We start from the raw sequence: 25023 nt of genomic DNA, 5'->3' as shown, positions 1-25023 counted from the left end.
CTGCCCCTGGCTAGTGAATACTGTGGCTCCTTTTACTGCCCCTGGCTAGTGAATATTGTAGCTCCCTTTTAATGCCCATGGTTAGTGACTAGCTCCCATTTACTGTCCCTTGCTGGTGGCTAGCTCCCGTTTACTGCCTCTGGCTAGTGGCTACTGTAGCTGCTCTTTACTGCTAGTGGCTATCTCCCATTACTGTCCCTGGCTAGTGGCTACTTTAGCTCCCTTTTAATGCCCATGGCTAGAGGCTAGCTCCTGTTTACTGTCCCTGGCTAGTGGCTAGCTCCCCTTTACTGCCCCTGGCTAGATGCTAGCTCCTGTTTACTGTCCCTGGCTAGAGGCTAACTCCCCTTTACTGCCCCTGGCTAGTGGCTAGCTCCTGTTTACTGGCCTGAACCATTAGCACAGGGAGCATAGCAGGTGAGAGATGGTTATTTGTAATTAGTAATCCCTGTAATTTGAAAATTGCATGGAACCTTCATCTGAATCCTATGGAAAAGAATACAATTGCACTCATGCAAAGTTGATTATGCACGATTTGTTTCAGAATTCAAGACCACAAAAAGAAAGCTAGATTCTACTGTTAGTACATTACGACAACAAGACCAAAGTTTGCTTGACGTCTCAGGGATAGCAGTGTAGAGAGTTGCAGTTAGTGTGGCTGGAAACTCACTTTGTGATGTGATGTGCTGAGGCAGTGGTTCTAAGCTGAAGGAGAGGATTCGGAAGGAAGCCTCAGTGCCTTGGTTTGTCTGTCTCTTGCTCTGATTTTACTTCAATATCTGCACTAGTCTTTGTGGGAGGATTGGACCCAGAAGAATTGCACTCTCACTTTTTACATTTTTATTCTTAGAATCAAAACTCAGAGAGAAGTAGATTGAGAGAAAATAGCCTGGTAAGATAAAGGCCAGAAAGTAGTTAGTGTCTTGGGTATTTTCAGTCAGTGCAGTAACATTGGAATGTGTAAGGTTTGTAGTAGTTAGTGTCTTGGGTATTTTCAGTCAGTGCAGTAACATTGTGTAAGGTTTGAAGGTTTCCACACGGTTTCCCAGGTTTATTGAATTATTCCATTAATTTGTGAATCATTTGCTGCCATCGTTTCTCAGAGAGAAAAACTGTTATAAAGTGAGCTGGTAGTTGAAAGCTTTAGTTCCCTGAGGCCTTGTTTAAGTTGGGTTCTGCACAAACCACAACATTGTGATGTGAAGGGGCTCAGGGGCGAGAAATTGAAAAGCACTTTTAGGTAGTTTCCTGATTTCCTTTGGATACGCAAACATAAATCAGATATGGAGTTTTATGACAGTTACTGTACTGGACTAACGTTGTGTTCCAGTGAGAAGTGTAGTATGAAAGGGACTCTGTCAGTACAGCTGGTGCATGTGTGTGGTTGGCTTTAGTTGATCTTCTCCTGTCTCTCTCTGTGCCTGCCTTGCCCAGACCTCTGGCATGCCTTCTCCTCTGTGGGCCTGCCTTTGCCAGACCTCTGGCATGCCTGCTCCTCTATGGGCCTGCCTTGGCCAGACGTCTGGCATGCCTGCTCCTCTATGGGCCTGCCTTGGCCAGACGTCTGGCATGCCTGCTCCTCTATGGGCCTGCCTTGGCCAGACCTCTGGTATGCCTGCTCCTCCTCTATGGGCCTGCCTTGGCCAGACGTCTGGCATGCCTGCTCCTCTATGGGCCTGCCTTGGCCAGACCTCTGGTATGCCTGCTCCTCCTCTATGGGCCTGCCTTGGCCAGACGTCTGGCATGCCTGCTCCTCTATGGGCCTGCCTTGGCCAGACCTCTGGTATGCCTGCTCCTCCTCTATGGGCCTGCCTTGGCCAGACCTCTGGCATGCCTTCTCCTCTGTGGGCCTGCCTTTGCCAGACCTCTGGCATGCCTGCTCCTCTATGGGCCTGCCTTGGCCAGACCTCTGGCATGCCTGCTCCTCTATGGGCCTGCCTTGGCCAGACGTCTGGCATGCCTGCTCCTCTATGGGCCTGCCTTGGCCAGACGTCTGGTATGCCTGCTCCTCTATGGGCCTGCCTTGGCCAGACCTCTGGCATGCCTGCTCCTCCTCTATGGGCCTGCCTTGGCCAGACGTCTGGTATGCCTGCTCCTCTATGGGCCTGCCTTGGCCAGACGTCTGGCATGCCTGCTCTTCTATGGGCCTGCCTTGGCCAGACCTCTGGTATGCCTGCTCCTCCTCTATGGGCCTGCCTTGGCCAGACGTCTGGTATGCCTGCTCCTCTATGGGCCTGCCTTGGCCAGACGTCTGGTATGCCTGCTCCTCTATGGGCCTGCCTTTGCCAGACCTCTGGCATGCCTGCTCCTCTATGGGCCTGCCTTGGCCAGACTTTTGTCTGTCACCCTCAGTTCCCACTTACCCCATCTCAGTACCCCTCTCATCCCCTCTACTCCCTACTGACCCCCTCTCCTCACCCCTCTCATCCCTCTGTCACCCTACTGACTACCCTCTCACCCCCTCTGTTCCACACTGAACCCCCCATCTCAGCCCCCCTCTCTTCACCCCTCCTACCCCCTCTGTTCCACACTGAACCCCCCATCTCAGCCCCCCTCTCTTCACCCCTCTCATCCCCTCTGTTCCACACTGAACCCCCCATCACAGCCCCCCTCTCTTCACCCCTCTCATCCCCTCTGTTCCACACTGAACCCCCCATCTCAGCCCCCCTCTCTTCACCCCTCCTACCCCCTCTGTACCACACTGAACCCCCCCATCTCAGCCCCCCTCTCTTCACCCCTCTCATCCCCTCTGTTCCACACTGAACCCCTCATCTCAGCCCCCCTCTCTTCACCCCTCTCATCCCCTCTGTTCCACACGGAACCCCCCATCTCAGCCCCCCTCTCTTCACCCCTCTCATCCCCTCTGTTCCACACTGAACCCCCCATCTCAGCCCCCCTCTCTTCACCCCTCCTACCCCCTCTGTACCACACTGAACCCCCCATCTCAGCCCCCCTCTCTTCACCCCTCTCATCCCCTCTGTTCCACACTGAACCCCTCATCTCAGCCCCCCTCTCTTCACCCCTCTCATCCCCTCTGTTCCACACTGAACCCCCCATCTCAGCCCCCCTCTCTTCACCCCTCTCATCCTCTCTGTTCTACACTGTTCCCCTCTTCCCCTCTGTTTCCTATTGACCCCCCCTTTCAGTACCCCTCTCATCCCTGCTGCTCCGTCTTTGCCCTCATCCCTCTGTCCCCATGACCTTTACTCCTCCATCTGAGCTCCTTACCATATTTCCCGATTTTCTTCATCACACCATCCACACTCTGCTTTTCATTTTTGTCTCATGTGCTTGTCTGCGAACCACAGGATTTTGTGTGTGTGTGTGTTTGGGTAAGTGCCACTTCATTGTGTCTGCCAAGCAAGCAGACAGAAAGCTGTCGTATAAGCGGACTGTAATCTCGCCTGCCAGAGTGGCATATTTTTGTTGGCACAATGAAACTTTTTATTGTAAGTACTGGAAAGGATTTATTTAGGAGTATCTTAAAGGATCATACTAACAGTAACACAGATAGGAAAAACACTCACAATACACAAGGGTTTCCATAAGCTTCCAGTATTTCTGCGAAATCTAGATATTGATTATTTGGCATGTGTCATGTGTCAGAACCGTATTATTCTCTATGTATGGTTAGGTCAGGGTGTGACTCGGGTGAGAAAATCTATGTTTTCTATTTCTTTGTGGTTCCCAATCAGAGGCAGCTGTCTATCGTCGTCTCTGATTGGGGATCATCATCATGCGTTGCAATTTTCCTTTTGGGTTTTGTGGGATCTTGTTTTCTTTTCTTAATAATTTTTTTTTAAAACATTTTTTGCGGTATCCAATTGTTTTGGTAGCTACTATCTTGTCTCATCGCTACAACTCCCGTACGGGCTCGGGAGAGACGAAGGTTGAAAGTCATGCGTCCTCCGATACACAACCCAACCAAGCTGCACTGCTTCTTAACACAGCGCGCATCCAACCCGGAAGCCAGCCGCACCAATGTGTCGTGCGCGATGAGACAAGGACATCCCTGCCAGCCAAGCCCTCCCTAACCCGGACAACACTAGGCGCGGCCGGTTACGACGAAGCCTGGGCGTGAACCCAGAGTCTCTGATGGCACAGCTGGTGCTGCAGTACAGCGCCCTTAACCACTGCGCCACCCGGGAGGCTGGGATCTTGTTTTCTGTATAGTTTATTTTGCCTTACAGAACTGTGCGCTTTCGTTTTTGTTGTTGTTATCTAGCTTTTGGTGTCATCAATAAAAAGAACGATGTACTACCACGCTGCACCTTGGTCCAGTCATTCCACAAATGAGAGCCGTAACAGCATGTGACATTTTCCCCTTTTTGTCTTCAAATCTTCCTGACAGGCTACATATTTCTGCTGCCTTGGTTTAGTCATATAATTGAGCTTCAAGGATTTGGTATTCCTACTATATCACAAGTCAATGCTGCAGGACTTTCCACAGATCGTGAAGTGCATTAACAAGGCCTGACAAGAGAGACAGGTGTTTATAACAGCGACACCATTAGGTGTTTGACTCAACACAGTGTTTAGTGAGCTGCTTCATCTGTGTCACCTCAGGTAATAAAGGGGCTCAGCTCTGGACAGGTGTGTCACCTCAGGTAATACTGGAGCTCAGCTCTGGACAGGTGTGTCACCTCAGGTAATAAAGTGGCTCAGCTCTGGACAGGAGAGTCACCTCAGGTAATACTGGAGCTCAGCTCTGGACAGGTGTGTCACCTCAGGTAATACTGGAGCTCAGCTCTGGACAAGAGTGTCACCTCAGGTAATACTGGAGCTCAGCTCTGGACAGGTGTGTCACCTCAGGTAATACTGGAGCTCAGCTCTGGACAGGAGTGTCACCTCAGGTAATACTGGAGCTCAGCTCTGGACAGGAGTGTCACCTCAGGTAATACTGGAGCTCAGCTCTGGACAGGAGTGTCACCTCAGGTAATACTGGAGCTCAGCTCTGGACAGGAGTGTCACCTCAGGTAATACTGGAGCTCAGCTCTGGACAGGAGTGTCACCTCAGGTAATACTGGAGCTCAGCTCTGGACAGGAGTGTCACCTCAGGTAATACTGGAGCTCAGCTCTGGACAGGAGTGTCACCTCAGGTAATACAGGGGCTCAGCTCTGGACAGGAGTGTCACCTCAGGTAATACTGGAGCTCAGCTCTGGACAGGAGTGTCACCTCAGGTAATACTGGAGCTCAGCTCTGGACATGAGTGTCACCTCAGGTAATACTGGAGCTCAGCTCTGGACAGGAGTGTCACCTCAGGTAATACTGGAGCTCAGCTCTGGACAGGAGTGTCACCTCAGGTAATACTGGAGCTCAGCTCTGGACAGGAGTGTCACCTCAGGTAATACTGGAGCTCAGCTCTGGACAGGAGTGTCACCTCAGGTAATACTGGAGCTCAGCTCTGGACAGGAGTGTCACCTCAGGTAATACTGGAGCTCAGCTCTGGACAGGAGTGTCACCTCAGGTAATACTGGAGCTCAGCTCTGGACAGGAGTGTCACCTCAGGTAATACTGGAGCTCAGCTCTGGACAGGAGTGTCACCTCAGGTAATACTGGAGCTCAGCTCTGGACAGGAGTGTCACCTCAGGTAATACTGGAGCTCAGCTCTGGACAGGAGTGTCACCACAGGTAATACTGGAGCTCAGCTCTGGACAGGAGTGTCACCTCAGGTAATACTGGAGCTCAGCTCTGGACAGGAGTGTCACCTCAGGTAATACTGGAGCTCAGCTCTGGACAGGAGTGTCACCTCAGGTAATACTGGAGCTCAGCTCTGGACAGGAGTGTCACCTCAGGTAATACTGGAGCTCAGCTCTGGACAGGAGTGTCACCTCAGCTCTGGACAGGAGTGTTGTTTTTCTTTATCAAAAGCAGGCCAAACTCAAGAGGCCTCTGTATGTGTGGCATGTGTGTGAGTGTGTGTGTATGAGCGTGTGTGTGAGCATGTGTGTGAGCGTGTGTGTGAGCGTGTGTTTAATGATGGGCAGAACAGAATGAGTGTAGTAAACCACTACTGACCTGCCACAACACTGAGGCCCTGCAGCACAGAGAAACCTGAGATGGAGCCCTAACAACCTGATATTAACCCTCATTACACGATTCCACAACACATGAGTCCATTGAAACCTACAGCCACAGCGCAGATGTTCAAAATGGCGAGGCCTTTTGTGTCTGTGGAATTTCCTCGCTTGGGGTCTGGAGGCTATAAAAATGATGCGGTTGGATATTAGAGACTCTTACTTGATTTGTGAACACACACACACACACACAGACACACACACACACACACACACACACACACACACACACACACACACACACACACACACACACACACACACACACACACACACCCTGTGCAGTGCTCTGATGGTCTAGCTGGTGGTGTCCCTCAGGGTCCATGGTTAACGGCTGGGGGTCAGCCTCAGAGGAAGATGACCGTCACTACTCCAGCCACAGGTCCAGTGTGGGCAGCTCCTCTGACGGGTCCCTCTACACCCAGTGTAGCTTCGCCCAGGCCCTGGTGGCAGCCGCTGACAAGGCAGGCTACCACCTGGAGGGCACCAGCCTGGCCAAGAGAGGTTGGTATATGAGGAGTGGAGCCCCTCCAGCCTGTTCTCTCTGGAACCTCTGTATGACTCAGAAAGAGATGCAGTGATTGATCTACTTCCTGCCATCTGCTAGCTGGTGTTTTCTCCTCTCTACTGCTGTTTGGTGGAAAATGTGCATGGCTCTACAATATGTGGCTGAACAAAGGATCCAAACCTTGATTCAACTCTAACTTTCCTCCAGCTTTGCACTCTGACTCCTACCAAATTGGGATAGAGGAAAGATTTCTGGGTGAACTCACTGGTGATTTCTTTGCAGGCTTCTAACACTGCCTGTACGTTCTCATTGTCAAAATAATGGAGTGATTTTGAGGATTTCTGGTGACTGATGAACTAACTGAACCTTCCATGGGATCCTGCGAGCTTCCTGCCAGGCATGCTCTTTAACCCGCCTCTCTCCATGTTCCCCTCAGTACCTCCACTAACCTAGTGGCCTTTCTCTCCACTTCTCTCCCTCCTCCTCCTCCAGGTAAAGGGCTGTCCCACCGGGCCCGGCCCAGCAGTCCCTTCTCTACAGATGGCAGCATGGTGGGCACACACAGCCTGGGCCACCAGAGGGCTGCCCGGCCCACCCGCAAGCCCCGGGGACAGGGCACCGCGCCCCACAAGAGAGACGCCAGTGCAGACGGTAAGAGAGGGATCCTGGACGGCTTGGTGCTTTAACCAGAACTTTCCCAGAACTTTGTATAAGCGGAGACTTACCTCTGACACAAATTACTCATCATCTATACCAGGGTTCTCCATCCGTGTTCCTGGAGAGATACTGTCCTGTAGGTTTTCACTCCAACCCTGTTCCTGGAGAGATACTGTCCTGTAGGTTTTCACTCCAACCCTGTTCCTGGAGAAATACTGTCCTGTAGGTTTTCACTCCAACCCTGTTCCTGGAGAGATGCTGTCCTGTAGGTTTTCACTCCAACCCTGTTCCGGGAGAGATACTGTCCTGTAGGTTTTCACTCCAACCCTGTTCCTGGAGAGATACTGTCCAGTAGGTTTTCACTCCAACCCTGTTCCTGGAGAGATACTGTCCTGTAGGTTTTCACTCCAACCTCAATATAGCGCACCTGATTTGAATAATTAGCTGGTTAAAATGCTGAATCAGGATAGTTACAACTGGGGTTGGAGCCTACAGGAGGATAGCTCTCCAGTTACAGGGTTGGAGCCTACAGGAGGATAGCTCTCCAGTGACAGGGTTAGAGCCTACAGGATAGCTCTCCAGTAACAGGATTGAAGCCTACAGGAGGATAGCTCTCCAATAACAGGATTGGAGCCTACAGGAGGATAGCTATCCAGTAACAGGGTTGAAGCCTACAGGAGGATAGCTCTCCAGTAACAGGGTTGGAGCCTACAGGAGGATAGCTCTCCAGTAACAGGATTGAAGCCTACAGGAGGATAGCTCTCCAATAACAGGATTGGAGCCTATAGGAGGATAGCTCTCCAGTAACAGGGTTGAAGCCTACAGGAGGATAGCTCTCCAGTAACAGTTTTGGAGCCTACAGGAGGATAGCTCTCCAGTGACAGGATTGGAGCCTACAGGAGGATAGATCTCCAGTAACAGGTTTGGAGCCTACAGGAGGATAGCTCTCCAGTAACAGGGTTGGAGCCTACAGGAGGATAGCTCTCCAGTGACAGGATTGGAGCCTACAGGAGGATAGCTCTCCAGTGACAGAGTTGGAGAGCCCTGATCTATAAGGACTTGGACAATAATACAATTACTGATTAATACTGATTGACTGATTACTGATATATCACCAGACTGTTACCATGTAGTTAACCACATCACCCCTCCCTCCCAGACCTACCTCCTCCCCCTGACCCCCCTCCCATCCAGGGACCAGGGCCTATCCAGGGAGCCCGTAGTGTAGGCGGTGTGTGCCCCCCAACCGAGAAGAAGGCCTCGTCCCTGGAGCGCCAGCCCATGTGTGGTGCCATGCCCCTGTCTGGGCTGGAGGAGATGAAGAGCTGCATGGACAGACAGACACGCACCTCTCTGGAGCGGCACCGCCAGGCCCAGGACAGACTAGCATCCATGGACCGAGGAGACGACCCACGCAGGGGACACAAAACAGGTACTGGACTGGAGGGTAAAAGCAAGTGAAAATGCCAGCACGCTGTCTGAAAGACTCGACCTGATCCAAACATTCCATTCATTGCACAGGTGTTCGTTCTAATTTGCAGATGCCAATTTCTTGTATCCTGCACTGTGGCAGTGTGTTGGATGTGAGCGAACATTACTTTAGAACAATAACTCATATTCCGCACCACAGTATGGAGCCAGTAGAAATGTGGTTAGGTCAGCAGCCATTGCTGTACAGAGAGAGTAACTGTGTGACAGCAGGGTCCTGATGGCTGCGGTGCCTTGGCAGACCAGAGCCTTTACTAAACCCTGGTGTTCAATCTCCTGCTGAGAGGAGACTGAGCTCCCATGAACAGATTGCACTGTCTGCCACTTGTACTTGTCTTCCAGAATGCTCCCCCCTACACACACACACACACACACACACACACACACACACACACACACACACACACACACACACACACACACACAGCCTGTAGGCATCGCCAATGGTGTCCGGCTCCAGCCCAGTCCAGGCAGAAGGCTCTAGCCAGACAGATGCAGTCTAATCACCCCAGCTTTCTCCTCTCAGACAAACAGCGGCCACTCCACCACTCCACCCATCTGTCTGTGTGTGGAGTCATTAGACCTCACCATGCTGTGTTCCTGTCCTGTCTGTGCCAGGACAGACAGAGCAACAGACAGAGGCAGACAGAGAGGCAGACAGAGAGGCAGACAGAAAGCCAGACAGAGAGCCAGACAGAACGACAGACAGACAGACCCGGAGATCCAGAGAGGTATCACATTCATCAGATTCTTCTTCAGAAAACAATAAGAAGTGCACTCCAAGTTGACTGATACACAGCAGAGTTCAGAAGGCTCTCTAAGTTGACTGATACACATCAGAGTTCAGATGGCTCTCCAAGTTGACTGATACACAGCAGAGATCAGAAGGCTCTCTAAGTTGACTGATACACAGCAGAGTTCAGAAAGCTCTCCAAGTTGACTGATACACAGCAGAGATCAGAAGGCTCTCTAAGTTGACTGATACACAGCAGAGTTCAGAAGGCTCTCCAAGTTGACTGATACACAGCAGAGATCAGAAGGCTCTACAAGTTGACTGATACACAGCAGAGTTCAGAAGGCTCTCTAAGTTGACTGATACACAGAGTTCAGAAGGCTCTCTAAGTTAACTGATACACATCAGAGTTCAGAAGGCTCTCCAAGTTGACTGATACACAGAGGGTGCCAAAGCATGTCAGTGCTAAAATATTAAAATACAGATCTGCAGCACGGGGTGCCACCGCAGGTCAACACTACAATATACTGATCTGCAGCAGGAGGTGACACAGCAGGTCAACACTACAATATACTGACCTGCAGAAGGGAGTGCCACCGCAGGTCAACACTACAATATACTGACCTGCAGCAGGGTGACACAGCAGGTCAACACTACAATATACTGATCTGCAGCAGGGGGTGCCACAGCAGGTTAACACAATATACCTTTATTTAACTAGGCAAGTCAGTTAAGAACAAGTTCTTTTTTTCAATGACGGCCTAGGAACTAGTGGGTTAACTGCCTGTTCAGGGGCAGAACGACAGATTTGTACCTTGTCAGCTCAGGGTTTGAACTTGCAACCTTCCGGTTACTAGTCCAACGCTCTAACCACTAGGCTACCCCATCTGCAGCAGGGGGTGTCACAGCAGGTCAACACTACAATATACTGACCTGCAGCAGGGGGTGCCACAGCAGGTCAACACTACAATATACTGATCTGCTGCAGGGGGTGCCACAGCAGGGCAACACTACAATATACTGATCTGCAGCAGGGGGTGCCACAGCAGGTCAACACTACAATATACTGATCTGCATCAGGGGGTGCCACAGCAGGTCAACACTACAATATACTGATCTGCAGCAGGGGGTGCCACAGCAGGTCAACACTACAATATACTGATCTGCAGCAGGGGGTGCCACAGCAGGTCAACACTACAATATACCGATCTGCAGCAGGGGGTGCCACAGCAGGTCAACACTACAATATACTGATCTGCAGCAGGGGGTGCCACAGCAGGTCAACACTACAATATACTGATCTGCAGCAGGGGGTGCCACAGCAGGTCAACATTACAATATACTGATCTGCAGCAGGGGGTGCCACAGCAGGTCAACACTACAATATACTGATCTGCAGCAGGGTGCCACAGCAGGTCAACACTACAATATACTGATCTGCAGCAGGGGGTGCCACAGCAGGTTAACACAATATACCTTTATTTAACTAGGCAAGTCAGTTAAGAACAAGTTCTTTTTTTCAATGACGGCCTAGGAACAGTGGGTTAACTGCCTGTTCAGGGGCAGAACGACAGATTTGTACCTTGTCAGCTCAGGGTTTGAACTTGCAACCTTCCAGTTACTAGTCCAACGCTCTAACCACTAGGCTACCCCATCTGCAGCAGGGGGTGTCACAGCAGGTCAACACTACAATATACTGACCTGCAGCAGGGGATGCCACAGCAGGTCAACACTACACTATACTGACCTGCAGCAGGGGATGCCACAGCAGGTCAACACTACAATATACTGATCTGCAGCAGGGGGTGCCACCGCAGGTCAACACTACAATATACTGATCTGCAGCAGGGGGTGCCACCGCAGGGGAAGACTACAATATACTGACCTGCAGCAGGGGATGCCACAGCAGGGCAACACTACAATATACTGACCTGCAGCAGGGGGTGCCACAGCAGGTTAACACTACAATATACTGATCTGCAGCAGGGGGTGCCACAGCAGGTCAACACTACAATATACTGACCTGCAGCAGGGGGTGCCACAGCAGGTCAACACTACAATATACTGATCTGCAGCACGGGGTGACACAGCAGGTCAACACTACAATATACTGACCTGCAGCACGGGGTGCCACCGCAGGTCAACACTACACTAATCTGACCTGCAGCAGGGGATGCCACAGCAGGTCAACACTACAATATACTGACCTGCAGCAGGGATGCCACAGCAGGTCAACATTACAATATACTGATCTGCAGCAGGGGGTGCCACAGCAGGTCAACACTACAATATACTGACCTGCAGCAGGGGATGCCACAGCAGGTCAACACTACAATATACTGATCTGCAGTAGGGGGTGCCACCGCAGGGGAAGACTACAATATACTGACCTGCAACAGGGGGTGCCACCGCAGGTCAACACTACAATATACTGATCTGCAGCAGGGGGTGCCACCGCAGGGGAAGACTACAATATACTGATCTGCAGCAGGGGGTGCCACCGCAGGTCAACACTACAATATACTGATCTGCAGCAGGGGGTGCCACCGCAGGGGAAGACTACAATATACTGATCTGCAGCAGGGGGTGCCACCGCAGGGGAAGACTACAATATACTGATCTGCAGCAGGGGGTGCCACCGCAGGGGAAGACTACAATATACTGACCTGCAGCAGGGGGTGCCACCGCAGGTCAACACTACAATATACTGATCTGCAGCAGGGGGTGCCACCGCAGGGGAAGACTACAATATACTGACCTGCAGCAGGGGATGCCACAGCAGGGCAACACTACAATATACTGACCTGCAGCAGGGGGTGCCACAGCAGGTCAACACTACAATATACTGATCTGCAGCAGGGGGTGCCACCGCAGGGGAAGACTACAATATACTGACCTGCAGCAGGGGATGCCACAGCAGGGCAACACTACAATATACTGACCTGCAGCAGGGGGTGCCACAGCAGGTCAACACTACAATATACTGACCTGCAGCAGGGGGTGCCACAGCAGGTCAACACTACAATATACTGATCTGCAGCAGGGGGTGACACAGCAGGTCAACACTACAATATACTGACCTGCATCAGGGGGTGCCACAGCAGGTCAACACTACAATATACTGACCTGCAGCACGGGGTGCCACCGCAGGTCAACACTACAATATACTGACCTGCAGCAGGGGGTGCCACAGCAGGTCAACACTACAATATACTGATCTGCAGCAGGGATGCCACAGCAGGTCAACACTACAATATACTGATCTGCAGCACGGGGTGCCACAGCAGGTCAACACTACAATATACTGATCTGCAGCAGGGATGCCACAGCAGGGCAACACTACAATATACCGATCTGCAGCAGGGGGTGACACAGCAGGTCAACACTACAATATACTGATCTGCAGCAGGGGGTGCCACAGCAGGGCAACACTACAATATACCGATCTGCAGCAGGGTGACACAGCAGGTCAACACTACAATATACCGATCTGCAGCAGGGGGTGTCACAGCAGGTCAACACTACAATATACTGATCTGCAGCAAGGGGTGCCACAGCAGGTCAACACTACAATATACTGATCTGCAGCAGGGGATGCCACAGCAGGTCAACACTACAATATACTGATCTGCAGCAGGGGATGCCACAGCAGGTCAACACTACAATATACTGATCTGCAGCAGGGGGTGCCACAGCAGGTCAACACTACAATATACCGATCTGCAGCAGGGGGTGTCACAGCAGGTCAACACTACAATATACTGATCTGCAGCAAGGGGTGCCACAGCAGACACTAACAACTCTGTAGTTGCCTTTCCCCTCTTCATAAGGGCGTTAGCTGGGAGACCCATGTGTGAGCCCACACTGCCCACTGGCACCAACACACTGCAGATGTCATTAGGAGGGAGGTCTGCCAACAGGCTTTCTGTCTCACTATAGCACCTTCTGCAACCACCACCACCCAGCCAATCCACCTACGGCTGCCCAAACTTACCTAGCCCCCCAAAATGAATCGACAAACCACCATGTTGTTAAACACTTTTGTTGTCCCCATGTCATTTCTGTAAATGAGAATGCATTTTCCTCGCCCTCTGCTCCACAGGAGCCCTTTTTCCTCTTGCCTGGCCGTCATTTTAAATAACAATTTGTTCTTAGTTGACCTGCCTGGTAAAATAAAGGTTCATATAATTTAAAATAAATAAAACACTCTCAACTGCAGTCAGGGTTAGTAGTAACAATCTGAATGTTTCCCTCTGTGTGTTTGTCCAGAAGAGGGGTGCCTGCCCCCCTACAGTAAACCCTCGTTCCCCTCCCCTGGGGGCCACAGCTCCTCTGGGACAGCCTCCTCCAAGGGCTCCACGGGGCCACGCAAGGGAGAGGGACCTCGAGGGCCACACCAACGGACTACCACAGACCACAATGACTTCCTGGGGACCAACGGACAGGGACAGTACTCAGGCGAGTTATGTAAGTATCACACCATTTTGTCTACTGTCTTATCACAAGAAGGCATTTTGATGTCATAAGCAACTATATTGATTACATGGACCATATTGATAATGCGTTCGTAAATTCAATCGGGAGTGCCAGAGTACGCTCAAAGTGCCCTCTCGTCATTGGTAAATTCAGAGCGCTGTCAGATTGTTTGTTTGTAAATTCAGAGCGTTTCGCTCTCTGAGTGTTCAGAGCGCACACTGAATGTTCTGGCTGAGGAGTAGAGTTGATCCGAGCTTTCTGACCTCACAACGGCAGTCAAGCACCCAAGCTAACTGGCTAACGTTGGCTATTTTGCTAGCTACTTCCAGACACAAATGAGAGAACACCTCACTCTGATCATTTTACTTCCCCTAAGCAGGTCTGGTTAGGCTGTTTTCATGTTATCCAGAGCGTTGGTGACTGTAACTGCAGCTGGCATCAATTTAATTTAAAAAATGTTGCCAACGTTTACTGATACCGGTCATAATCAACAGGTGTTGAGCGTTTGGCAGTTATTCAAATCAAATCAAATGTTATTTGTCACATGCGCAGAATACAACTTACTTACAAGCCCAACAATGCTTTAAAAAGTTAAGAAAAAAATTTGAAATAAGTGTTAAATCAAAGTAGCAAGTAATTTAACAGTAGCAGTAAAACAACAAGTGAGGTTAAATACAGGGTGTACCAGTACAGAGTCAATATCCAGGGCACCGGTTAATTGAGGTAATTGAGGTAATATGTACATGTCGGGAGAGTTAAAGTGACTATGCATAGATTATAAACAGTGAGTAGCAGCAGCATAAAATAAGGGTCTGATTAGCTGTTCATGAGCCTTATGGCTTGGGTGTAGAAGCTGTTCAGAAGCCTTTTGGAACTCGACTTGGCGCTCCAATACCGCTTGCCGTGCGGTAACAGAGAGAACAGTCTATGACCATGGTGGCTGGAGTCTGACAATTTTTTGGGCCTTCCTCTGACACCACCTGATATTGAGATCCTGGATGGCAGGAAGCTTGGCCCCAGTGATGCACTGGGCCGTACGCACCACCCTCTGTAGTGCCTTGAAGTCGGAGTCCAAACAGTTGCCATACCAGGCAGTGATGCAACCCGTCAGGATGCACTCGATGTTGCAGCTGTAGAACCTTTTGAGGATCTGAGGACCCATGCCAAATCTTTTCAGTCTCCTGAGGGGGAATAGGTTTTGTCGTGCCCTCTTCACAACGGTCTTAGTGTGTTTGGACCATGATAGTTTGTTGGTGATGTGGACACCGACAGGCTCTCAACCTGCTCCACTACAGCCCCGTCGCTGAGAATGGGGGCGTGCTCAGCCCTCCTTTTTCTGTTGTCCACAATAATCTCCTTTGTCTTGATCACATTGAGGTAGAGGTTGTTGCCCTGGCACCACACAACCAGGTCTCTGACCTCCTCCCTGCGCACTGGCACACTCAGACTAGAGTGCTCTGAAATCGGAGTAGATAGCAAGAGTAAATGTATGAACGCACCCTAAATGTATATCATTTTGGCAAAGATTTAGCTATGTCTTGACATTGCTGTTCTCTCTGTCTCTCTCACAGAGTGACCTGTCTGCAGTAGGATCTGAACTGAACTGGAGTAAAGCCTCGTCGTCCTCATCAGAATTATGCCTCGTCTGTTGGTGTAATGAACTTTGTCCTTCTTTGTGTATTATCAGAGGAGAGGAGCAGGAAGATGACGATGATGACCACCATAACAGAACTGTAAATGTGATGTATAAACACAGACATACATACTGTACATCCCACTATGTTGTTGTCCTCAAGAAAATGATTTCCCACCTTCCACCTTCATTTTTTTTCAGTCAGAAAAGAGCAAGTTAACAAAACAATTAAAACACCTTTATGAGAAAACAAATTTTCAAAGTAACTGTCCTTGGGGAAAAAAAGTGAATCTTGTTTCCTGTAAATAGATGATTTACCTTGTTGTTGCATTGCTATGCAAGCCTACTTCAGTTTGAGCTTCTTCATTCCATACTGTTGGTTATATCTAGTCATTTGTATTATACGTGAATTGATAGGCTGGTGTGCCATAAAATAATTGTTTTTACGATCCATCATTTGTTAATACCTATCATTGATTAATTATTATCATTATTATTATTAATTATTGTTTTTTTGCACTGCGATTTTTGGTGATAAGCACAAAAGCATAGCTCCTACTGACAGGAAGTACCGGAAGAACATGCGAAGAGGAGTTTCCCTGGAAAGATGAGAAAATATATACTAATGTACAGAGAGATATTAAAGATTAAGAGGTTGCTTATGGACAGCAACTAAATGGATACCCATTCCCAAGTTAGGGCTAATCAGAAAGCAGATGTTTTTTGTTGTTGTGTCTTTGAGGTTGGGGGCAGAGAAGGGGCAGAGTAGAGACAGAGAGAGGAGGTGTTAATGGTTAGCGCATTGGGCCAGTAACTGAAAGGTTGCTAGATCGAATCCCCGAGCTGATAAGGTAACAGTTAACCCTCTGTTCCTAGGCCGTCATTGTGAATAAGAATTTGATCTTAACCGACTTGCCTTGTTCTATAAAGGTTGCATGTTTTATTTGTTTTTATTAGTTGATTATTGGGTTAACGTCATCTGATTCTATTGTAATCTTATAGTCCTACAAATGGACTGCTATAGACTTGTTAGAGCTGGCAGTTGTGAGGTAGTCCAGGCATTGTCTTGTTTTCAGAACATAACACAGCCACATTACAATGGACATCTAGCTTGGCCCTCATCTTCATACCAGCATTTAAATACTATTTATTTGATCTTCATCTCATCCTCTTGAATTCTAGAGTTTTTGTTTTCATCTGAAGATCATTTGTATAATGCGTCGAGCAATATGGACAAAGTGAACATCTAGAATCTAGTCACTGAAACCATAGAGTAGCACTTAGAATACACTATGAGGAGCCTCAAAGCCATAGTTCAATAGGTGTAATCCATTTTATAAACTGGGTGTTTTCGAGCCCTTAATGCTGATTGGCTGAAAACCATGGTATATCAGACCGCATACCACAGGTATGACATAACATTTATTTTTACTGCTTTAATTACATTGGTAACCAGTTTATAATAGCAATAAGGCACCTCGGGGGTTTGTGGTATATGGCCAATATACCACTGCAATGGGCTGAATCGAGGCACTCCGCGAACAGCACTTAGGCATGGTACATTGGTCATATACCACAAACCCCCGAGGTGCCTTATTGCTTAAATCTAAAACTGACATATGACTTGCTTCCTTTTAATCACCCCACTGTTAAACTCTGGATTGGGTCAAACCCAGTTGTAGTAAGAACAAACAGTAATATTGATGCTAAAGCCACTCTATTGCCAGGAAAGAGGCTTTAGGATAGGTCCTTCTTTTGTCTCCTTTGTTATGAGAGTCAAACATTTCTTTTGTCATCCATTTTAACTTTATTTTTGCTTAATTTAGAGCACTTAATTTATTTTTTACCTTTATTTAACTAGGCAAGTCAGTTAAGAACAAATTCTTATTTTCAATGACGGCCTATGAACAGTGGGTTAACTGCCTGTTCAGGGGTAGAACAACAGATTTGTACCTTGTCAGCTCGGGGATTTCAGTTACAAGTCCACCACTCTAACCACTAGGCTACCCTGGCGCCAATGTACTCGGTTAAGAGCGTTGTCCAGTAACTGAAAGTTTGCTGGATCGAATCCCCAAGCCAACTAGGTGAAAAATCTGTCAGTGTGCCCTTGAGCGAGGCACTTAACCCTAATTGCTTCCATATGGCGCTCTGGATAAGAACTTCTGCTAAATTATTCAAATGTAAATGTAAAATGTACTCCACATCCATCCCATGAAAACATCACAATGGCCTGCTTCTGCCTCAACTGTTGTGTATCTGTTTCAGTCGGAGCACTGCAGTCCCTGCCTTGAAGTATGGTACTATGTTATAATTAGCACACAGTAGAACATTAACTAGACTCCCTATTGGGACTCCAATTCCCAGAATGCATTAGATAGTGAAGCAGAAGGCAGGTACAGTCAGAATGGAGAAGAGCCACCTGCAGTAGGAGATCACACTGCCTCTGTCTTTACAGCACATAGCACTACTTTCTATCTGCCTTTCACAACACGTTTTCCTTCTGCCACATGGAACTATTCAGCCTCAGATGTTCAATTTGTATCTTCTCAAACAATGTTCTTATCATTTTTTTAAAGCCTGTTTCTTTGTATGCATTTTATGGACTCAAAAAGGTTGCTTAACGATGTGTTCGATATCAACGTTCAGGATTTTACCGGTAAAATGTTTATTTAGTCTTCTTTTGTACTGCTTAATGTTGATAAAAGGAGAGTTGGAAAGCAAACGGAAGCTTTGCCAGATATGCTGTTGTACTGTTGTGTTCATGTCACTGTCATTTCATATCATCAACCTAGTGGCCAGTGTTCTGGATATGAGGTGCAAGGAGTGTCTCAGGTTATTTTACTGTACATTCTGGCGGTGTTCATGTATGTGTGTATATATTCATATGCATCTCCACTCGGTTATTTCATTCCAGTTTCATTGCTGAAAGATATCCCTCTTTTATGTCCGATGCTGTCCTGTTTCATTTCTTTTCGCCAGTGGTTTTAATTCCACGTTTAGCGTGCTGGTCCATCCACCTTAAGACAAGATGTCAGTAACAGAACATACCAAATTAATATGGATACTTCTAATGTGTTTTTGTGTCTTTTTAATAATCATGGTTTTCTTTTAAATCACAGTGTTGTTGTTTTGTATTTATTAAAATGATAATAAAAAGGTATATTGTGAAATATGCATAAAGATTTGTGGAATATAAAATGTTTGTTTTTTGTAAGCTTTGCTGTCGAAGAAGGCCAGGGATGGGCAACTCCAGTCCTCAGGGGCCAGAGTGCTGTCACACATTGTCCCCATCCCTAGCAAACACAGCTGATTAAACTGATTGCATTCTTAACTGAAGATCATGATTAGTTGATTATTGGAGTCAGGTGAGTTAGCTGGGGCAAAAATGTGGCATCAATAAGGCCCACCGAGGACTGAAATTGCCCATCCCTGAGCTGGGCCATAAGGACTTGATTGACTCTCCAGGTCCACAGCAAGTTGCAAAGCTGAGTCATTAGTTGTCAGAGACAATGGAGTCACTGGGTCCTGCACGTTAACAACTCTGCTCCGTCTCATCTCAAAACGAAAGACTCTCAAACTTTTTCCAAACACAAACAGCGATATGCTCCTCATTTGCTTGACAAGACAATAGATACAGGTGTCTTTTTTGGAAGGTTGGAAAGTACTTTGGCTTTCCGTCTCTTTGGTTCCTTTTCTCAGTATTGTTGGATCTGTGTGTTCGTCTTTTTGCAACAAAAAAAGAGGATTAAAAAAAGAGAAAAAGAGCAAGTTGTTGGGTGAAGTCTTTCTGTACAGTGTCGGGCAAGGTGAGGCCATCTCTCCAATGCCATTTCTACATTCTGTACAACCTTCTGTATTCCCTTGCATGTCCTTGTCCAATAAGAGGAAAATAGTGGAGCAAGAAATTCAACTTTTACAAGTCTCATTCCCATGTCCTGTAAGAATCAATCCAAGTTATTTTCTTTCCTTGTACCTGGATCACTATCAACAAATAAAATATTTTTGAAAAATGTGAACCCTTGTCTTTCGCTCCGTTGATTGACAAGGTGTTTTACGCAATACTAGTATCTTTCAAAGTCGGCTGGAAAGTTTCTGTATCATGGTTTCATTGGCTGACATCTTGAGTATGGATTTTTGGACATACATTATTTTGTTCCAAGAGAAAGACAACAACTCTGAAGTCTCCTCTAAAAAGAATATTGTTTCATTCTGTCCTGTCTGTCTGTCTGTGTGTGTGTGTGTGTGCGTGTGTGTGTGTGTGCGTGCGTGCGTGCGTGCGTGCGTGCGTTCGTGCCTGTGTGTACTGTATGTGTTTGAGAGGGTGTCTGACTCAGCTGTGCTTTTTGTGTCAAACCAGTTGACATGCTGCTCCTCTCGGAGAGTGCCAACATCAAACAGAACGCCAAATCCCTCAATGAGTTAGGCACCTGCGCTTTGAACAACACTTAAGAACTTAAAATAACTTAAGAAATGTTGCTCAGATAGTGCATTTTATATTTTTCCTTTTTGAACACCAGGATGTGACAAAATAGAGTCAGCAAATGAGGCAGAATGAGGCGTTGATAACTGCTTGGAGGGAAAAATTACTTTTCACCTTAACAAGTCCATCAGAGCAACTTAGTTTGCTATGACTTTATTGGCAAATGTCTCATCTGAATGTTAGGTTACACTGTGTCCCCTGTCATTTGGTATGTCTATGTGTACTTACAGACTGCTTTGGGTGATGTTCTTCTGAGCATAGAGAGGCTTTTAGACAGACCTCCATCTGATTTGTAATGTGAAAGCCAGCTAGTCTGATGGAGTTTGAGGAACGATGGCTCACGTAATGAAAACCAATAAAAGGCTGTTTTATAGTTCGTTAAATTATTTCATTATCACATTCCTGCTCTCCGCTCCACCTAAATGACAGCAATTATTCATGTTAATATCTTTAATCTCTCTCTACACCCCACTCACTAATTTTCTTCCTTTCTTTCTCTCTCTCCCTCTCTGTTCTGAATTCTCTGTCTGGGGCTTTAAAACAGCACCTCACACCTATAAGGGGTCTTTCAAGCTAACAGCTTGAGGAACAGCATTCCAAACACCTCCCCTCACTCTCCACTAACAAACCAAACCTACAATGCGTTAGTGAGACAAAGTAAGTTAAGAACTAGTTACATTTACCAGTCCTCCAACTCCCTAAATCACTACTCTCTCACTTTCTCTCTCTCTCTCTCTGATCAATGTGAATGATTGAAGCAGAGAGGATGAGGAGTGTGAGAAGGTTAGAGACAGATCTCTGTCCTGTCTCAGATCAGTGTGTTTTCCCAAGGCCTTCCTTCCCTCCACGTACGTAATATTGGAAACGGTTGGATAATATTTGTTGTCATAATGACAAAGATTCAGCAAACAATCCGTCAGTGCTGGTGAAGCAGGAACAAATTCACTATGTCACAACTCAGTCTCAGTCTCAGTCTCTGTCTCAACCCCAGTCCAAGTCTCAATCTCAGTATCAGTCTCAGCCCCAGTCTCAGCCTCAGTCACAATCTCAGTCTCAGTCTCAGCCCCAGTCTCAGCCCCAGTCTCAGCCCCAGTCTCAGTCTCAGTCTCAGTCTCAGCCCCAGTCTCAACCCAGTCTCAGTCTCAGCCCCAGTCTCAGTCTGTCTCAGTCTCAGTCTAAGCCCCAGTCTCAGTCTCAGTCTCAGTCTCAGCCCAAGTCTCAGCCCCAGTCTCAGTCTCAGTCTCATCCCCAGTCTCAGTCTGTCTCAGTCTCAACCCCAGTCTCAGCCCCAGTCTCAGCCCCAGTCTCAGCCCCAGTCTCAGTCTCAACCCCAGTCTCAGTCTGTCTCAGTCTCAGTCTCAATCTCAATCTCAGTCTCAGTCTCAGCCCCAGTCTCAGTCTGTCTCAGTCTCTTCTCAGTCTCATTCTCAGTCTCAGTCTCAGCCCCAGTCTCAGTCGGTCTCAGTCTCAGTCTCAGTCTCAGTCTCTGCCCCAGTCTGTCTCAGTCTCACTCAGTCTCAGACTCAGTCTCAGTCTCAATCTCAATCTCAATCTCAGTCTCAGCCCCAGTCTCAGTCTCAGTCTCAGCCCCAGTCTCAGTCTCAGTCTAAGCCTCAGTCTGTCTCAGCCCCAGTCTCAGTCTCAGTCTCAATCTCAGTCTCAGCCCCAGTCTCAGTCTCAGTCTCAATCTCAGTCTCAGCCCCAGTCTCAGTCTCGGCCCAGTCTCATCTGTCTCAGTCTCAGTCTCAGTCTCAGCCCCAGTCTCAGTCTCAGCCCCAGTCTCAGCCCCAGTCTCAGTCTCAGTCTCATCCCCAGCCTCAGTCTCAGTCTCAGCCTCAGTCTCAGTCTCAGTCTCAGTCTCAATCTCAGTCTCAGCCCCAGTCTCAGTCTCAGTCTCAATCTCAGTCTCAGCCCCAGTCTCAATCTCGGCCCCAGTCTCATCTGTCTCAGTCTCAGCCCCAGTCTCAGTCTCAGCCCCAGTCTCAGCCCCAGTCTCAGCCTCAGTCTCAGCCCCAGTCTCAGCCCCAGTCTTTGCCCCAGTCTCAGTCTCAGCCCCAGTCTCAGCCCCAGTCTCAGCCCCAGTCTCAGTCTCAGTCCCAGTCCCAGTCCCAGTCCCAGTCTCAGCCCCAGTCTCAGCCCCAGTCTCAGCCCCAGTCTCAGCCCCAGCCCCAGTCTCAGCCCCAGTCTCAGCCCCAGTCTCAGTCTCAGTCCCAGTCTCAGCCCCAGTCTCAGTCTCAGTCTCAGTCCCAGTCTCAGCCCCAGTCTCAGTCTCAGCCCCAGTCTGTCTCAGTCTCAGTATGTCTCAGCCCCAGTCTCAGTCTGTCTCAGTCTCAGCCCCAGTCTCAGTCTCAGTCTCAGTCTCAGCCCCAGTCTCAACACCAGTCTCAGTCTCAGTCTCAGTCTCAGCCCCAGTCTCAGTATGTCTCAGTCTCAGTCTCAGTCTCAGTCTCAGTAACAGACCCAGTCTCAGTCTCAACCCCAGTCACAGTCTGTCTCAGTCTCAGTCTCAGTCTCAGCCCCAGTCTCAGTCTGTCTCAGTCTCAGTCTCAGTCTCAGCCCCAGTCTCAGTCTGTCTCAGTCTCAGTCTCAGTCTCAGTCTCAATCTCAGTCTCAGTCTCAGTCTCAGCCCCAGTCTCAGTCTCAGCCCCAGTCTCAGTCTGTCTCAGTCTCAGCCCCAGTCTCAGTCTGTCTCAGTCTCAGTCAGTCTCAGACTCAGTCTCAGTCTCAGTCTCAATCTCTGTCTTAGCCCCAGTCTCAGTCTCAGTCTCAGTCTGTCTCAGCCCCAGTCTCAGTATGTCTCAGTCTCAGTCTCAGTCTCAGTCTCAGTAACAGACCCAGTCTCAGTCTCAACCCCAGTCACAGTCTGTCTCAGTCTCAGTCTCAGTCTCAGTCTCAGCCCCAGTCTCAGTCTGTCTCAGTCTCAGTCTCAGTCTCAGCCCCAGTCTCAGTCTCAGCCCCAGTCTCAGTCTCAGTCTCAGCCCCAGCCTCAGCCCCAGTCTCAGTCTCAGTCTCATCCCCAGTCTCAGTCCCAGTCTCAGCCCCAGTCTCAGTCCCAGTCTAATCCCCAGTCTCAGTCTCAGTCTCAGTCTCAGCCCCAGTGTCAGTCTCAGTCTCAGCCCCATTCTCAGTCTCAGTCTCAGCCCCAGTCTCAGCCCCAGTCTCAGTCTCAGTCCCAGTCTCAGCCCCAGTCTCAGTCTCAGTCTCAGTCTCAGCCCCAGCCCCAGTCTCAGTCTCAGACCCAGGCTCAGCCCCAGTCTCAGCCCCAGTCTCAGCCCCAGTCCCAGTCTCAGTCCCAGTCTTAGCCCCAGTCTCAGTCCCAGTCTCAGCCCCAGTCTCAGTCTCAGCCCCAGTCTCAGTCTCAGTCTGTCTCAGTCTCAGTCTCAGTCTCAGTCTCAGTCTCAGTCTCAGCCCCATTCTCAGACCCAGTCTCAGTCTCAGTCTCAGTCTCAGCCCCAGTCTCAGTCTCAGTCTCAGCCCCAGTATCAGTCTGTCTCAGTTTCAGTCTCAGCCCCAGTCTCAGTCTCAGGCTCAGCCTCAGTCTGTCTCAGCCCCAGTCTCAGTCTCAGACTCAGTCTCAGTCTCAGACTCAGACTCAGTCTCAGTCTCAGCCCCAGTCTCAGTCTCAGTCTCAGTCTGTCTCAGCCCCAGTCTCAGTCTCAGTCTCAGACTAAGTCTCAGTCTCAGCTTCAGTCTCAGCCTCAGCCCCAGTCTCAGTCTCAGTCTCAGTCTCAGTCTCAGTCTCAGTCTCAGTCTCAGTCTGTCTCAGCCCCAGTCTCAGTCTCAGTCTCAGCCCCAGTCTCATTCTCAGTCTCAGTCTCAGTCTCAGTCTCAGTCTCAGTCTCAGATCCAGTCTCAGTCTCAGCCCCAGTCTCAGTCTCAGCCCCAGTCTCAGTCTCAGTCTCAGACTCAGCACCAGTCTCAGTCTCAGTCTCAATCCCAGTCTCAGTCTCAGCCCCAGTCTCAGTCTCAGTCTCAGACTCAGTCTCAGTCTCAGCCCCAGTCTCAGTCTCAGTCTCAGACTCAGTCTCAGTCTCAGTCTCAGTCTCAGTCTCAGACTCAGTCTCAGTCTCAGCCCCAGTCTCAGTCTCAGTCTCAGACTCAGTCTCAGTCTCAGCCTCAGCCTCTTGTCTCAGTCTCATCATCAGCCTCAGTCTCAGCCCCAGTCTCAGCCCCAGTCTCAGTCTCAGTCTGTCTCGGCCCCAGTCTCATTCTCAGTCTCAGTCTCAGTCTCAGTCTCAGCCCCAGTCTCAGTCTCAGTCTCAGTCTGTCTCAGCCCCAGTCTCAGTCTCAGTCTCAGCCCCAGTCTCATTCTCAGTCTCAGTCTCAGTCTCAGTCTCAGCCCCAGTCTCAGTCTCAGCCCCAGTCTCAGTCTCAGCCCCAGTCTCAGTCTCAGTCTCAGTCTCAGCCCCAGTCTCAGTCTCAGTCTCAGACTCAGTCTCAGCCTCAGTCTCAGTCTCAGTCTCAGCCCCAGTCCCAGTCTCAGTCTCAGCCCCAGTCTCAGTCTCAGTCTCAACCCCAGTCTCAGTCTCAGTCTCAGCCCCAGTCTCAGTCTCAGTCTCAGACTCAGTCTCAGTCTCAGCCCCAGTCTCAGTCTCAGTCTCAGACTCAGTCTCAGTCTCAGTCTCAGTCTCAGCCTCAGCCTCTTGTCTCAGTCTCATCATCAGCCTCAGTCTCAGCCCCAGTCTCAGCCCCAGACTCAGTCTCAGCCCCAGCCTCAGTCTCAACCCCAGCCCCAGCCTCAGACTCAGCCTCAGCCTCTTGTCTCAGTCTCATCATCTGCCCCAGCCTCAGCCCCAGTCTCAGTCTCAGCCTCAGCCTCTTGTCTCAGTCTCAGTCTCAGCCCCAGTCTCAGTCTCAGCCCCAGACTCAGTCTCAGCCCCAGCCTCAGTCTCAACCCCAGCCCCAGCCTCAGTCTCAGCCTCAGCCTCAGCCTCTTGTCTCAGTCTCATCATCAGCCCCAGACTCAGCCC

At 49.2% G+C, this 25023-nt stretch overlaps 1 protein-coding gene across 9 annotated transcripts in view; it reads left to right on the top strand.

The window, feature by feature from the left end:
- Positions 1–19583, top strand: part of robo2 (roundabout, axon guidance receptor, homolog 2 (Drosophila)) — a 586853-nt gene extending 567270 nt beyond the window's left edge. For 5 of the 9 annotated variants that reach the window (XM_090223920.1, XM_090223916.1, XM_090223918.1 and 2 more), the window contains 4 exons: positions 7079–7237; positions 8403–8675; positions 13734–13931; positions 15512–19583. In XM_090223920.1, coding sequence (XP_090080046.1) covers positions 7079–7237; positions 8403–8675; positions 13734–13931; positions 15512–15513 — 632 coding nt within the window. In that variant the 3' untranslated portion in view covers positions 15514–19583. Of the gene's footprint in view, positions 1–6396; positions 6583–7078; positions 7238–8402; positions 8676–13733; positions 13932–15511 lie in introns of all 9 variants that reach the window. The other 4 variants (XM_090223914.1, XM_090223912.1, XM_036965116.2 and 1 more) reach the window with 2 other exon arrangements.
- The last annotated feature ends 5440 nt before the right edge of the window (positions 19584–25023 follow it).

Source organism: Oncorhynchus mykiss, chromosome 27 (assembly GCF_057628025.1).
Source record: "Oncorhynchus mykiss isolate SJ-2025 chromosome 27, ASM5762802v1, whole genome shotgun sequence".
Classification (NCBI taxonomy): domain Eukaryota; kingdom Metazoa; phylum Chordata; class Actinopteri; order Salmoniformes; family Salmonidae; genus Oncorhynchus; species Oncorhynchus mykiss.
Note: the sequence above shows the minus strand (reverse complement) of the source record. Positions and strands in the feature narration are given on the sequence as shown.